This window comes from Euleptes europaea, chromosome 18, assembly GCF_029931775.1.
Source record: "Euleptes europaea isolate rEulEur1 chromosome 18, rEulEur1.hap1, whole genome shotgun sequence".
NCBI classification, from domain to species: domain Eukaryota; kingdom Metazoa; phylum Chordata; class Lepidosauria; order Squamata; family Sphaerodactylidae; genus Euleptes; species Euleptes europaea.
The window spans coordinates 17,970,224-17,987,370 of record NC_079329.1 but is presented as its reverse complement, the minus strand read 5'-3'; the positions used below and the strand labels follow the sequence as shown (position 1 = coordinate 17,987,370).

At 41.4% G+C, this 17,147-nt stretch overlaps 1 protein-coding gene and 1 pseudogene across 1 annotated transcript; both read right to left on the bottom strand.

Moving 5' to 3' along the window:
* Positions 1–2,653: 2,653 nt before the first annotated feature.
* On the bottom strand, positions 2,654–3,171 carry LOC130490605 (olfactory receptor 14A2-like; annotated as a pseudogene).
* Positions 3,172–8,577: 5,406 nt separating this feature from the next.
* LOC130490604 (olfactory receptor 14A16-like) lies at positions 8,578–9,513 on the bottom strand. The gene has a single exon (XM_056864422.1). It carries the CDS (start codon positions 9,511–9,513, stop codon positions 8,578–8,580), a length of 936 nt encoding a protein of 311 aa, XP_056720400.1.
* Positions 9,514–17,147: the final 7,634 nt, after the last annotated feature.

Below are 17,147 nucleotides of genomic sequence, written 5' to 3'. Positions count from 1 at the left end.
GGGTCTGCGCTGCTGTTGTTGTTAGATCCTTCAGCAGTGTTTGACATGGTCAACCATGATTTGTTGACCTTCCACCTTGGCGACATTGGAGAACGTGGGACAATCCTTCAATGGCTGATCTCATTTCTGTAGGGTCAGGGACAGAGGGCGGCATTGGGGAACAGGGTCTCGACATGGTACCTTTGGATGTGTGGAATTCCACAAGGGGCGATCCTCTCGCCAATGCTCTTTAACATCTACTTGTGTCCCCTCACCCAGCTAGTTAGGAGTTTTGGACTGGGTTACCATCAGTATGCAGATAACACCGAGCTATATCTGTTGATGGCCAGCGGGCCTGACACAGTCCCAGAACATCTGGCCTGGTGTCTGGAAGCTATGGCTAGATGGTTGAAACAGAACCACTTAAATCGAACCCATCAAAGACAGAGGTCCTGTCAGTTAAGGGGGCTGCCCATCTCCCTTCAGGCCAGCTGAAGGGGGACAATTAACATCACTTCTGGGTTGATCCTGAAAGTGACAAAGATGCTCTAGCACATTCCTCCAAAAACTCTGTTCTCTATGATTCAAGGTCTCCACTGTTATTATTGACTCAGAACAGTTTTGTAAGAAACAGTGGGTTGGTTCCAGCCAACTTTTAAGGTCAGTCTCATATGATTCTCCTCCATATGACAAACAGGCACATGGCCTGGCAGAGGATGCAATGGGGAGGGGAAGAATGGGAAATCACCCCTCCTCCCTCTCGCACCAGCAAGTGTCTGTTGCAAAAAAAACTTTAATTCATTTTGTTTGTACGGAATTGTCATGTTGTTGAAGTTGGGTTGCCATTTCTACCTAGAAATACCTAGAAATTTGGGAAGGGGGGAGCCTGGGGAAGGCAGAGTTTGGGGAGAGACCTTAGCAGGGTATAATGGCATAGACTTCACCCTCCAAAGCAGCCATTTTCTCCAGGGGAACTGATCTCTATAGTCTGTGGGTCAATTGTAATAGTGGGAGATCTCCAGGCCTTACCTGTATGTTGGCAACCTTATACAATAGCCTGTATAACACAAGTGCCACCTAGGGAAGGCACAAAGGAAGTCAGACACACCCATGCACCATGTTTCTGGCTACACATGACAATTCCTCCAAAGAAATATTTATTAGAAATACATATTTAAAAGGCCACAACATTTTTTACAAATAATTTTGCTATGGAATCTTAAATAGAAAATATCTTCATTCCCACATCTTTGCATTGAAGCCTGACATTCCTTTCTGTCCTAAGGTTTCCAGGTCCCATCCTCTCCATTGGCGGGAGGTTTTAGGGGGCAGGGCTGGGGCGATGGCATGCGAGGATGCACATGGCATGATTACGTTACTTTTGAGTTTCACAGCCGGGTGGATTGGCAGGCAATTGCCCACTGAAACCCCCCACCTAGCAACCCTAATCTCTCCCCTGCAATATAGCACTCTTGTTTATCCAAGGCCAGCATTTTCATAACAGGAATGCACAGAAAAAATCGCATTTTATATTATGGAGTCAGTTTTGAAAAAGGGACAGAGTTACATTACAAAATGATTGTCACGATGAATATACATCTGTATTAGAGAAATTGCAAGGAGGACGTGTGAAATGGTGGGGAGAAAATATTGGGTCCTCTGCCCTCCCACAAGACATTTACATCTTCTCCTCCAAAAGTCTATAAACTGTCAGAGATTTGGGCAAGTCATTTTCCCCATCTATCGCTGTTTCCCCTTTATCAGCGTGGTGTAGTGGTTAAGAGTTCTTTTTGAGCTCTCTCAGCCTCACCTACCTCACAAGGTGTCTGTTGTGGGGAGAGGAAGGGAAGGAGACTGTAAGTCGGTTTGATTCTCCTTAAAAGATAGAGAAAACCGGCATATAAAAACCAACTCTTCTTCAACCCCCAACAGCTTTCAATATTCCTTATCTTATAGAGAATATTCACTCCTCTCTGGGACATTTTTGGGTGTCCTCCTTCCCCTTTAGTTAATTTTCTTTTTCTGCCTAACCTGGACTGTCCCCAAAGGTACAGGAACCTTTTTCTTGCCTGTGGATGGTCTGGTTTCTCTGCTTTCATGATTGACATAGACACAAGCTTACAATTTCATTATGAGAGATACTGGCATTGTATTGGATATACATGCCGATGGTTCCACTGCCTGTTTCTGATCAAATGCTAGCCACCACACTTTACTAGACCCCCCCAAAAAACAATTATACAAAATTAATTAATATGTTGAAATGTTCGACTTCTTGCAATATTTTAATACAATGAGGCATTTTAATCAACTTTCTTTTAAAAAAAGGTTTTTTGATGTTACTAAAAAAAAGCCTAAACAGCCAGTTTTTACACAATCTCACCCAATTCTCCTCCTTACTAGAGTTCCCACCACACATGGCTTTTGTCCACAAATGATCATAGCATAGCCTGTTTGGGTGCTCAAATGGAACCCCTCTGCCCCTTTTCACCAATCGAAAAGCAAGCTGAATCCAACCCCATTTCCAGAATTTAGCCAGTTTTATTTCCATTCTTTTATTTCCCATGAATTGTATTTACACTTTGAAAATTTCCATAAAACCACATGTTAAATTGAAAACTACCTCTAGTTAATCAGTTTCCACAGAGCTCCTTTGATATCTTTGTTTCTCATGCTATATACTAAAGGGTTCATGAATGGTGGCACAACGTAATAAGCTACACCAGCCACCAGATCCATCGTTGATGGAGCCCTGTTGATTGGTCGGAAGTAGGCAAAGACACCAAAGAAATAGAACACGGAAAGCACAGTGATGTGGGGCAGGCAGGTAGAGAAGGCCTTTTGTCTTCCCTGTGCAGATGGGATTCTCATCACTGCTTTGAAGATCTGGATGTAAGAAATGATGATGAAAAGGAAGCAGGTAAAACATAAGCAACAAGTTAGGATAAGAACCCCAACTTCAAGGAGATACATGTCAGAGCAGGTGAGCTTCAGCAGTTGTGGGATTTCACAGAAGAACTGGTTGATGATGTTCGAGCAGAACGGGCCTGCAAATGTGGCTCCTGTATGTAAAGTTGCGGCTAGAATGCCAGATGTCCATGCAAAACCTGCCATTTGGATGCAGGCCCCTCTGTTCATGACAGCTTCATAATGCAGTGGGTGACAAATGGCAGCATAGCGATCGTAGGCCATAACCGTCAGGAGAGAGTTCAGATGCTCCAAAGAGAACAAATATCTGGGCAACTCAATGTGAATACAAAATGCACTTTGTTTTCATTAAGAAGTTGGCCATTGCTTTGGGGACGGTGACTGAGATGTATCCAAGGTCAACAACAGACAGATTTAAGACAAAGAAATACATTGGAGTATGGAGGTGATGGCTGACAGCTATTAGGGTGATGATGATAAGATTGCCCATCACAGCCACAAGGTATGTTATGAAAAATAACACAAAAGTGTAAATGTTGTACCCCCTGGACTTCAGGAAAACCTACAAGTAGAAAGTATGTTATTGTGCTTTGGATGGGCATTACTTCTTCTGGAGATTCTCCTATTACCTCTGCAATGGAAAAGCAAAGAAAATAGTTAGAAGTTCAGACAGAAAATAAGGTCAGGTTGCTTGAGCCAATGAAGATAAAGGTTCTGTAGCACTCTCAGGGTCCTGTTGATTTCATGGAACCCATACTGAAATGTTTTAACTAAAATGATCCAAAGTAATCTGTCCAAATGACACAGCATTCACTGCACTGAAAAACTTGATATTTTGAAACATTGTTCATTTTAAAATCATTTTGAAGGACTGATCACCTCCTGTTTCAAGGTCTGGAAATTGTTTTTCTTGGTCTTGGTTGTTGTTCCAGAGAATCAGATCTATTTTCCTGAAACATAAAAAGAAGGGTAGTGATCCATCGCCCACAGAAAAACAAATATGGTCATTCTTAAATCTTTTTTAAGTAGGGAGCTGTTCCAGCTTTGACCTGGATGGTCCAGGCTAGCCCGATCCTGTCAGAAGCTAAACATGGTTGGCCATGGTTAATGTGTGGATGGGAGACCAACAAGGAATTCCAGAGGCACTATGCAGAGGAAGGCAATGGCAAACCACCTCTGTTAGTCTCTTGCCTTCAAAACCTTATGGGGTCACCATAATTTGGCTGTGACTTGATAGCACTTTATACACACACACACACACACACAGTTCATGTCTTGGAACCCACACTGGAATATGTTTAACAAAAATGATTTAAAGTCATCTATCCAAATTAGATTAAAGTTTATAGCATTGAAAAACTTGATGTGCTAAAATGTTGTTCCATTCCCCTCCTTTCCTCTCATATTTGCATCTATGCCAGAAGCTGATCCTCATTTAGCATATGGTAGCAAGCTACTGTACATAAGCATGGGTATTATAAAAAATACAGCTGGGGATGTTCTTTCTTTCTTTCTTTCTTTCTTTCTTTCTTTCTTTCTTTCTTTCTTTCTTTCTTTCTTTCTTTCTTTCTTTCTTTCTTTCTTTCTTTCTTTCTTTATCTCTCCAAAGAGGCTCAAGTTGACCTACATCCCAATATACTGACAGACACACCAATTTAAACAATACAGTATTTAGACAATCAAAAAGCACACAAACACAGATGCTAACATCTGGCCATCACAATACAAACAAATTTTGATTCAACCCAGACAACAGCAGAGCCTTTTGCAGAACAGATTAGAGAATTCAACTGTTTCAGACAGTTCCCTGCTAAACTTCTCCTGCAACCTGCTCCATAAACATGGGGCAGTAAGCCAAGAGGAACACTTCTCTTCAAAGGATGTAACAGAAAGCAGGGCCGGATAGGAGAAGTGCAGTTGGCATCTCGGTTTGTGTGGGTTGACAAGATTTGGTTTCTTTGTAGATTTCTTCCACTAGCCCACATTCTTTCCCTTCTTGCAATACCTTTGTGTGCTATGTGCAATTTTTGAAGAAATTGTCCATCCATTTGATACTCTGTACCTCGGGACAGAGCAATAGTAATAAAGGCTTTGCCTGGAAAGAAGCTTTTATTCAAATCTCGAATAGTTGGATGTTCAGGGATTCATTCCCTGAAGCAAGCAAAGCTCAAAGTGGTGATTCTATAATTTGTGTACACATTCAGTGAAATTAAAAAGGAATACTGATCAGACATACTGATCTATAGGCAATAGTCTTAGTACTGGTGTGAAGAAAGACTAAACCTTTGACACCTTCTTTCAAATATATTACTGGAATTATCAGCATCAGGGCGGTATGGACCATATTGATGAGTAGGGTTGCCAGCTCTGGGTTGGGAAATACCTGGAGATTTCTGGGGTGAAGCCTGAGGTCGGGTTTTGGGAGGTGTTTGGACTTCAATGCCAGAGTCCAATTGCCAAAGTGGCCATTTTCTCCAGGGGAACTGATCTCTGTCACCTAAAGATCAGTTGTAATAGAGGGAGATCTCCAGCTACCACCTGGAGGTTGGCAACCCTATTGATGAGCTATTTCATTAGTTAGGGCCCAGCCAGTCCTACAACCAGGCCTTTTAAAATTAATTGTCTCATGGTATAGCAACGTGAAGCAAGATAAAAGGGCTTTTCAAAATCCAGCCAGAAAGTACCCCCCAATTCCTGCTTGGACCCAAAGTGACTTGCTCATCCACCAGTGCTTAAAGGAAGGTGAGAGGCTGGGGAAACCCCAGACGGCAATTGCCAGTTGGTGGGTGGGGCATGCATTTTCCTACCCAAATTCCAACTGGTTGGGGCAAAATGATCCTCGCATCCTTATTGCCCTCCTTTTATGAAAGAGGGAGGTGGGGAAAAGCAGCTCCTGTTCCATGGTTTCAAAGCAATTGACGGTTGTTTGTTTGCTTTTATTTTCCTTGGTTTTTCTTTTGTAGTGATGATTACAGGTTGGACAATACAAATCTTTCTCTAACCCCCCCCAACCCCCCCTTTTTTTGCCCAGGGGAATGTATTGGAGTTCACTCTGGGAGACAAAGGTTTTTCCCCCCAACTCTTTAACTTCAGATCCATTTCAGTCTTCCTTTCCACGATCTCATTCTTGCAGATCATACACTGTATCACTGAAATATGGTCACTTTAAGAGAGCTGAAAAAATGTTTACTTATTTACTAAGCTTTGTTTCTATTTACTGAAGCTTTGGCCAAAATTAAAAAAGTTCATTAAAGAGCATGATTGTAACAGCCCTACTTTTCGTGCTCACCACGTTTGTTCATCTCAGTGTTTCAGAATATCACCACCACACAGTTTGCCTGTTTATACTTATTATTTAACAACTCCTCGTCTTTCTAGAGCCTTCTGTTTAGCTAGACTGAATGCTAACCTCTCTATGGTTATGCAAGGCAGAAATTTGAATATACTATACCCAGACAGGACCTGTCCTTGCTCTTCTGGCTTTATTGATTCATTATTGATTCATTAGCTCATGCCCTTTTACAATGCCGGTTTTATGAGGAACTTAGATGACGTTATACGGTATCTCTCCCCTTTTACCATATAAATCTAATGCCTCTGTGTCTGACATAATGCCTTTTTTTAAGTGACGGGAGCCCAAGGCTACATTGTCAGTGGCAAGATTTATTTCAGTCCTTATATCCCTCATACATTAGATTTAAAATCACGCTGCTCAAGATCAATGGATCAAGGAGCTTCTAAGGGATAAAGGATAAGGAATGCTCTATTTACTCAGATTCATTTTTATCCTGTCATTGGATCTGGTTGGACAGTGGATTAACATTTTTGTGTGTGGGGGCGACAAGACTATATGAAAATTCTCTCGACATGGCTTACTGGGTGCTAGCTTAAACAGGGAAGTCTTACAAAGGTTCACAGAGGTATTGTGGACACATTCGTGGAAGAAAAAAGGGGAATAAAACCCAACCTGAAAACAGAAGCTGGGTACCCAAGGTTGGGTAGAAAGAAATGCGTCTGGTATGTGGTTACAGATATCAACCCTAGGAAATGCCATTGTGCTATTTTAATGTTTTTAAATATTTTTAACCTTTACATAGCACTTCAAATAAATTATATTTTCAGTATTTATTTATTTATATATATATATATATATATATATATATATATATATATATATATATATATATATATATATATATATATATATATATATATATATATTCTTTCTATCCAACCTTGGGTACCCAGCATTGTGGACACATTCTCCATGGGAATTAAGTTACCACTTATTTAACACAGGTCATTTTTTTAAAGAATACTCTTATGTTGGACAATGAACAATGGAAAGAAATAGATGAGAGGGAATGAGTGATCATTAGATAAAAATACTTAACTTCCTTTATGGAGTCAATCCATCTCATATTGGGTCTTCCTCTTTTCCTGCTGCCTTTGACTTTTCCTAGCGTTATTGTCTTTTCCAGTGAGTCTTGGCTTCTCATAATGTGTCCAAAGTACAATAGCCTCAGTTTAGTCATTTTAGCTTCTAGGGGCAATTCAGGCTTGATTTGATGTAGAACCCACTTATTTGTCATTTTGGCAGTCCACGGTATCCATAAAACTGTCCTCCAACACCACATTTCAAAGAAATCTACTTTCTTCTTTTCAGGTTTCTTCCTTGTCCAACTTTCATACCCATACATAGTAATAGGGAATACTATGGCATGAGGTGAGTTTATATACCACTAAACACGCTAAGGCATAGGAAGATGGTTTACAATTGGAGAATGGGAGGTGATGGAAAAATTAAGAAAAAAAATATTCCAGCTGCAAATATAGTATACATGGGCCCTGGGATACCAAAAAGCCAAGGAAATGATCAAACAAAGACTCTGGGACCACACCCTTCAATCAAATAGGGCTCAGATTCATAAATACTCACCCATCCTGCAATACGTTATACCTTTTCATTCTGCAGACTATCTTGGATTCCTGGAAGTATGTAAATACCAAAGGGACTTTACTCTTGCACATTTCAATGTCCTACCTTCAGGCTTCCTGGATGACAGGTATCACCGAACTCCTTTTTATCAATGATTATGTCCATGCAAAACAGAGAAAGTAGAAACCATAGAACATGTCCTGCTGCAATGCTCTTTCTACAATGATATAAAATCACACTTTATTCTCCCCATATTGTCAACCTTTCCTGGGAGATCTGAAGTATCTCAAGCTTCCCTTCTCTTAGCAGACTCCTCTTGGGAGATAAACCACCCAAGTAGCCAAATGTTGTCTTTGGTCTTGTGGGATTCATAAATGGCTGACTGAAAATCTTACCCCATAGATTATTTTTCCTCCCCCTTTCCAAACCTCTCCCAGAATCATCAAATTATTTCATTATTTTAACCTAACTTTTTAATCTTTATTCAGAGCTGATCTTGTATCAAAATAAAGATGATTTGATTTGATGTATACATGATTTTTTTAAAAAAAACAATTGCAGTGAACTGCAAGATATTAGTTTTTATAAAGGCATAGGCATCAAACCAGCTAAACTTAGTCCCTTTGGAAGTCCCGCAACTAGTTAATTGACACTAACATTCCACCAGGTTTGTCTGAAATTAACCACAGCTAACATAACAGATCAGGGCTGTGCGATCTGAAAACACATTTCTAAATGGAACTTAGATTTTTGTTTTTATGTGAAAGCTTCCAAAGTATGGCTATGATGTCCTTGTTCCTCATGCTATAGATGAGGGGGTTCATAAAAGGAGGGACCATTGAATACAGCATGGCAAGAAGAAGGTCTAAACCTGACGATGTCCGAAAGGTTGACCCCAGGCAAGCGTAGAGCCCGGAGAAATAGAACAAACAGAGCACGGCAAGGTGTGGCAGGCAGGTAGTTAGGGCCTTTTTTCTTCCCTGTGTTGAAGGCATATTAAACACAGCTCTGAAAATGTGCACATAGGAAACAGTGGTTAAACCACAACTGGTCATACACATCAGTGCAGTAAAGATAAGAGCTCCCATTTCCATGAAGTAGGAGTTGTTGCAGGAGAGCTTCAGCAGCTGCGGGATTTCGCAGAAGTACTGGTTGATGACATTGGAGCAGAAGGTAATTGCAAATGTGCACACGGTGTTCAGGGTGGCGTCCAACATCCCAAACATCCATGCACTGGCAGCCAGTTTTATGCAGACTCCCATGTTCATTTCTTTCACATAGTTGAGGGGATTGCAGATGGCGACGTAGCGATCGTAGGCCATGACCGACAGGAGGAAGAGTTCCGACGCCCCTGCCCAAAAGAAGAAGAAGACCTGTGCCATGCATGCAAAATAGGAGATCCGCCTGGTGTTCATCAGAGAATTGGCCAAGGCATTGGGCACCGTGACAGAGATGAAACTGAGATCAATGACAGCTAAGTTAGCCAGAAAAAAATACATCGGAGTGTGAAGATGTTGGTTGAGGATTACAATAGTTATCATGAGAAGATTCCCAACCAAGGCTGCCACATAGATAAGCAAAAAGCCCAGAAAGTGTAAAATGTGCAGCTCTGGAATGTCAGAGAATCCTAGAAGCTGGAATTCAGTCACAACACTTTGGTTGGCCATTTCCTTCTGGACAAAACTGTATGCTGCCTGTAGTTAGGAAACAAAAACTTTAAAATAGGTCTATGACACATGTGTACAACTGATATCTCTCCAAACTTGTGGCAGGTCAGGATGCTTTGAAATGTCCTATCCCTGTTGTTTCTACCAGAAAAGCTGCATTTTGATCTTTCACATGTGCAGATCATACCTGGGCTTGTTTATCTTTCTCACCATGTTCTGTTTCTTCACACCATGAAATGCACATGTTGTTTCAATGTTTTTATGGTGTCAGTATATTAGCATTGTACATTCTATGCCGATTGCACATTGAAATGCCATGTAGATGATATGTTAATTTTATTTATTTATTTATTGTTAGTTGCCTTTCTCCCTTGTGGAACTCAAGGGGGCTTACGACATAAATAAAACATCATGAAAAGCACAGCAGAAAATTATAAAAACCCATACAATCACAGTTTAAAAACTCCAGTAGAACTGCCAATAATTAAAGCTAAATAAATCTAAAGGCACTCCTAAATACAACTTGTATTTTACCGCCTCCTGAAAATCCATAAAGAGGAACCTGGACACACCTCCCTAGGAAGGTTGTTCTATAATTGTGGGGCTACCATGGGAAAGCTCTTTAATTGGTGGGACAGTCAGGAGGGCATCTCCCTGTAATCTTAATTCCTGGACAGGAACATATGGGAGATGATGGTCCTTCAGATACCCTGATTGCAAACCCTGTAGGGCTTTAGAGGATAAAACCAACACCTTAAACTGGGAGACGTCATCAGGAGGTATGGGCTGTTGTGTCACGGTCAAGTTCTCTGTGGCCTCAGATTGGGGGTCCCCTCTGGATTTACCAGCAGGGGTCACCCTCCCGAGTTCCCCAGGAAAACAGGGCATATTCTTTTCAGAATACTTTACCTGCTGTGAATTCTGACTTATTTCAATGGCATCTGCGAGGTGGGAATCAGCAACTGTCGAGGAAGGAGCCAGACCTGTCTGAATACTATCAGCCTGACCAGAAATCAATGTACCTGCCAGCCTTTTCAGTGAGTGAATTTTTTCCTTGCATTCTGAGATTTTCTTCCTAGAATTCCTTAGTCAAGCCTGTGAGTTGCCACTAAGCTAATGTCCTCTCAGAGTAAATAAGAAGACTCTGTGATGCTAGCTTATGATATTCTGCCCATGCTTCAGACAAACCACATCTGGAAGCAGTTGTTTCCCTCTCATGATGAACATATGCAAGAACTTTGTGTGAGGGAAATTAAGCATAACTGGAGAACATTTTGCACACACACAATCTCTTTTGTACAGCTCTTATGCTCTCCCAGTTACACAGTTGCTTGTGCTATATTATGTGGCAGTGAAGAATAAATGATGTACTGACTTGTACAAGTGGAATATCATAAGAATTTTCAATAACTAAGCAAAATGAGTCACAATGATGCATTCCAAAAAAAAAAAAAGTGGATATGTGAAAGAAAGATAGTAAAAACACTTACTTTTTCACTGAACAGAATTCTTCCAAGGCCTATAAACCATACTCTAGTGTTCTTCCAATATTTACCTTGAGATGTATTTTTTATTTCTGTAACTCGGACAAAATCATCTGTCACCATGAAAGGAACTGTCATACCCAAGCTTATTTTGCTAAAGCGATTCACTGCTAACCATAAGCAGTGGCCAATTCCTTGTTTGGGGAGGAAGTTTATCTCTGCTTCATCTATGAGAGTGTTCAGAGATTTCTACTCTGGAGCTTATGGTAATTAACCCCTAAGGAATGAGAGTTATATCTAAATGTTTAACTGGGTAAACACGAAGACATGGCCCCATGGAGAAACATTCACAGACAACAAGGCAGATGATTCAAGATATAACGTTTGAATGGCCCACTCCCAGTATATCATTAAAATATTATTTATTGACTCAGAGTGTTTCATGACCAACTTTCCTCCACAGTAGACACCCAAAGTGGATTACCACAAATGTCAATGTATTAAACAACATCCTGGGCTCATCTCAGATCCACTGAGCTTATCTCTCAAGGTCACAGGCTGAAAGATATGGGCTAAGGGCCAAGAGCTCTTTGGTTCTTGCCCTTTGGATTGCAGCAAAATTGATTTATTTTATTTGGAAAATGTCTATGCCACCACTCCAGGGAACATCCCAAGAAAGCTTACAGAAGAAGAGCCAGATGAAACATGGTGGCTGCCATCATTTTACAGTGATTTCAAAATTTTGCAAGGCCCTAATAAGTCTCAGGCCCATGGTGCAGAACTCTTCCCCCCTCCAAATACACACACCTTTTCAAATACCAAAACACTTGTGGACCTTATGGCATTTAAAAATCACTGTAAAACTGTGATGGCAAACTTGTGGGGGCCGTGAGTTAACCATAGGATTGCCAGGTCCCTCTTTGCCTTCAACAAGAGGTTTTTGGGCCAGAGACTGAGGAGGGTGGGGCTTGGGGAGGGGTGGGACTTCACTGCCATAGAGTCCAATTGCCAAAGCGGCCATTTTCTCCTGGTGAACTGATCTCTACCGGCAGGAGATCAGTTGTAATAGCAGGACATCTCCAGCTAGTACCTAGAGGGTGGCAGCCCTATTTCACCACCGCAATTAGTTGGGAATGGATCAGTTTCAACAAGTGGACAGCAAACTATGCACAAAAACAAAAGAAATGGCAATAAGAACAGCTGGCAGCATGGTTAGGGTAATAGACAGGTGACCTACATTAAAATCCCCATCTGACCAATTCTAGCTTCCAACTGGAGCTTTATTATAAGCCCTACAAGTGAGGGACATGTAAGGACTTGGGGTGAGATCTCATTGTCCCATTCCCTCTTCCATTTCCTGTTTACTTCCCTCTTCCATTTCCTGTTTACTTCCTGCAGTGCTTGCAACCTATCCTGTTTCCTTCTCTCGCAACCACCTCCCCACCTCTTTTGTTTTCCCTTCCTGGCAGCCTCTGCCCCCTCCCTTCCTGAACCTTTTCTGTTCCCCTCCCCAGCTGCCGATTTCCCTGTCGACCTTTTCTGCTCCTTCCCCCTCCATCTTTACCTTCCCATCCTCCTGCCTTTTTACCGTTTAAAATCTATCTCCATCCCCTCGGCAAAAAAAAAAAAAAAAGCAAAGATTTGAGAGTGGGAGATATGGGCGGGCCTGTATTTCAGCGTCGGAGCATGTATATTGAATGCAAAAGCAATCTCTGTTACGGACCCATGGCATAATAATTTACGGAGCAGTTTTATACGTTCGGAGGATTCACACAACTTGAATGGCCTGATTTAGGATACATGCGATGTTTAGTTTTAAAAAACATTGGAACATTTGTTGCAGCAACATTTTAAAATACTTGCTATGATCCAGAGGTGTCGGTTCTTCTCAAAAACGATCTCAAATGGCCAGAAGCCATGGCAGAGGAGTATAACTCTTAATCTAACAGCCCATTCCTGAAAGCTGCCATCATGGCCAGGGATGGCGGGCTGTGGTGCCACCGCGGTGCCTCCAAAGAGGTTTGGAGGCTGTTGCGGGCGTTGTCCTCCTGCCGGCCCTGCCCCCCAGCCGCCACATCCGGGCCTCCCATGGAGCTGCTGCCCGGTAAGTGCAGCTGGAAGGGGGAGTGCCGGCCGCCACTAGAAAAGCTGGTTGGATCCAATCCATTAACTTTTATATGAACTGTGTTGTTTATCACTTTTTAAACGTGCAGATAACTAGGATGTACTTTGGATACTCCTTGATGCATAGGCATTCTGGAATGTTCTCAATACAATTTAGTATTATGAAAACATCATGAAGATCCTGCCAGTCCAATCCTAAGGGGAGTTCCACCACCATTGAAGCCAATAGATTTAGAATGGTTTAATTCTGTTTAGGATTGCACTGAAATATTGTACTCTTATTCACATGTATTTCTGACATACCTGGTCACAGTTACTCAATTTCAAATAAGATCTTTGCTAATTCACACAGCATACTTTCTAGTAACCCAGGATATATGATCAATTCACATTGATAGATATTGGGTTGCTTCCATACTGCTTTTCTACTAAATTTTGCCCAGTTCCCCTTTATTAGAGCCCCTATCACACATGCAGATCTCATAATGCACAGTTCTGGCAAAAGGTCACTGCTTCTGTTCTTTACTTGTGTGTTACCTGGATCTAATCCACTGACAATATATTGAAGTTTTCTTTGCTTCTCTAAACTACAACAGATTGAGATCAATGAAGCTATCTGGAAATCAGACATGCTACTCATATACATATTCCCAGATCAATGGACACACTCACTGATGGTCTAATAGTTATTGTTAAAGCAATCAAGATCTCTAGTGTTCACCAAACATCAAAAGCAATTGCATTCACATCTGATATTTCTTGCTTGAAAAAGTAGTATTAGAGTTCAAATATAATATTTGCAAGTATCGACCTTGATGTAGTCCTCACTCCCTTGTCCCTGAAGAAGAATTGATTTTTATATGCTGATTTTCTTGGCCTTTTTATATGCCGATTTTCTTGGCCTTTAGAGTTCAAATATAATATTTGCAAGTATCGACCTTGATGCAGTCCTCACTCCCTTGTCCCTGAAGAAGAGTTGATTTTTATATGCCGATTTTCTTGGCCTTTTTAAGGAGAATTAAACTGGTTTACAATCTCCTTCCCTTCCTCTCCCCACAACAGACACCTTGTGAGGTAGTTGAGGCTGAGAGAGCTTGAAGAGAACTGTGATTAGCCCAAGGTCACCCAGCTGGTTTCATGTGTAGGAGTGGGGAAACCAATCTAATTCACCAGATTAGAGTCCACCGCTCATGTGGAGGAGTGGGGAATCAAACCTGGTTCTCCAGATTAGAGTCCACCACACTGGCTGGTGACTTGCTGAAGATGAAATGACTGATTGACAACAAGCATTTTGTGAAAACAGGAGGAAAGGAATAACTGTTGGAAGGGGAGAAACATTTGCTAATAAACTGTGGGCATACCAAACTGCACGTGTGGACCGGTGTAAGTATACATCAGTGTGAAAGGGAACAAGAGAAGAGATAGGGATATTGGTTTAATGCATACATTCAATTATTATGTTTCTACCTGGGTTGTGTCTCCACCACCCTAAGAGATGCAGAGGTGAGATTACCATATGGTGATATTACACAATTCTTCCTACCATGCAGAAGCAAAGCTAGGGAACCATGATCACTGGTACAGAATATGAAAGTGTGTTTCTATAGAAATACAAGGTGGTGCGTTGCTTTGCATAGTGGGGAATAGCATATTGAGATATGTAAAATATCAGTTGGATCCAATCAGCTTTGCCTGGACAAAACCCATGTGGTTCAGGACCTGTAGTCCGGAGAAGAACTGGGCAAGGTTCTGCTCAGTAACTATACAATGCTAAAGGCAGGCATGATGCCTCACTCAGTCTAAACAAGCTTACTTATTACATTCCCAAGTATTTCACCTTCATAGCTAGTTTGCAACATTTAGGTAGCATATTCAATATGTTACAACTGCTACCATCCATTATTGTAGTAATGATTACAATAACTTTATAAATTAAGTTTATGGAGGAAGGATGTTTATCCTGGAAGAAGATTATGTCTTCACCCTCTAGAAAGTTCATATATTGTTAATTTTTCAGAGAAGATTCTTGTTGGATGACAATGGAAAAGGCTGAGATGACTGAGAGGGTTTTACCTTTCAGGGAGGCACTTTCTCATTGGATGTCTTCTTTTCACGAAGAGATTTCCAAAAGGTGACAGTGAATTCTATGTCCATCCACATCCTCTGCAATAATGAGCTCTTTGAGTTAACAGTAAATGTATACTTTGTGGGAAAGAAGTTTTATATATGTATGCTCCACATAGTTCTTGAGGATATTCACCACATATTCCAGAAGAGTTCCGTAACACAGGTCCCAGGAGAAGTTATTCCTCTCTGTAGCCTGTAACAACTTTGTGATAAAAATATTCACTGGACTATGTGCCTGTAAGGATAATTCTCCAATTCTCAAAGAGGATGAACATCATATCCCACCCTTTCTAGAACAAGATTGAAAGAATTAGTGTTTATTTTTTAGGACAGCAACATTTCTGGTTAAAAAATCAGTGGTCACTGGTGTTCCTGAAAGTGACAATGGACTGTGCTCAAAACTCCACCCGTCTCACCACATCTATTCTGCCCATTCAAATTTCCTCTGGGGGATTTTTTCAAAAACACTACATAAGAACATAAGAAAGGCCCTGCTGGATCAGACCAAGGCCCATCAAGTCCAGCAGTCTGCTCACACAGCGGCCAACCAGGTGCCTCCAGGAAGCCACAAACAAGATGACTGCAGCAGCACGATCCTGCCTGTGTTCCACCGCACCCAAAATAATAGGCATGCTCCTCTGATACTAGAGAGAATAGGTATGCAGCATGACCAGCATCCATTCCAACTAATAGCCATGAATACCCGTTTCCTCCATGAACTTGTCCACTCCCCTCTTAAAGCCCTCCAAGCTGGCAGCCATCACCACATCTTGGGGCAGGGAGTTCCACAATTTAACTATGTGTTGTGTGAAAAAATACTTCCTTTTATCTGTTTTGAATCTCTCACCCTCCAGCTTTAGCAGATGACCCCGTGTTCTAGTATTATGGGAGAGGGAGAAAAACTTCTCCCTGTCCACTCTCTCCAAACCATGCATAATTTTATAGACCTCTATCATGTCTCCCCTCAGCCGCCTTCTTTCCAAGCTAAACAGCCCTAAACATCTTAACCGCTCCCCATAGGACAGTTACTCTAGTCCCCTAATCATTTTGGTTGCCCTTTTCTGCACCTTCTCAAGCTCTGTAATATCCTTTTTTAGGTGTGGTGACCAGAACTGAACACAGTATTCCAAGTATGGTCTCACCATAGATTTGTACAAGGGCAGTATGATATCAGTAGTTTTATTCTCTATTCCTCGTCTAATTATGGCCAGCATGGAATTTGCCTTTTTTACAGCAGCCACACACTGGGTTGACATCTTCATTGAGCTATCCACTACCACCCCAAGATCCCTTTCTTGGTCTGTAGTTGCCAGCACAGATCCCATCAGTGTATATGTGAAGTTGGGATTTTTTGCCCTAATATGCATCACTTTACACTTGCTCACATTGAATCTCATTTGCCATTTTATGCCCATTCTTCCAGTACGCAGAGATCCTTCTGGAGCTCTTCACAGTCCGATTTTGTTTTAACCACCCTAAATAATTTGGTGTCATCTGCAAACTTGGCTACTTCACTGTTTAACCCCAACTCCAGGTCATTGATGAACAGATTGAAAAGCATCGGTCCCAACACAGATCCCTGAGGCACCCCACTGCTCACATCCAGTCATTGGGAGAACTGACCATTGATTCCTACTCTCTGCTTCCTATTTTTCAGCCAGCTCTCAATCCATAAGAGGACTTTTCCTCTTATCCCGTGACTGTGAAGTTTGCTTAGTAGTCTTTGGTGGGGGACTTTGTCTTTACATTTAAGGTGTTATGTAAAAACCACCTTCAGTTAGATCCTATCATTTCTTCTGCTTGATTTCTTTCTGCTTGATTTCTTCCCCTTCCATCCAATCCCTGTTATGGACCCGTGGCACAATAATGTGCAAATAAGTTTTATATGTTCTGGGGATT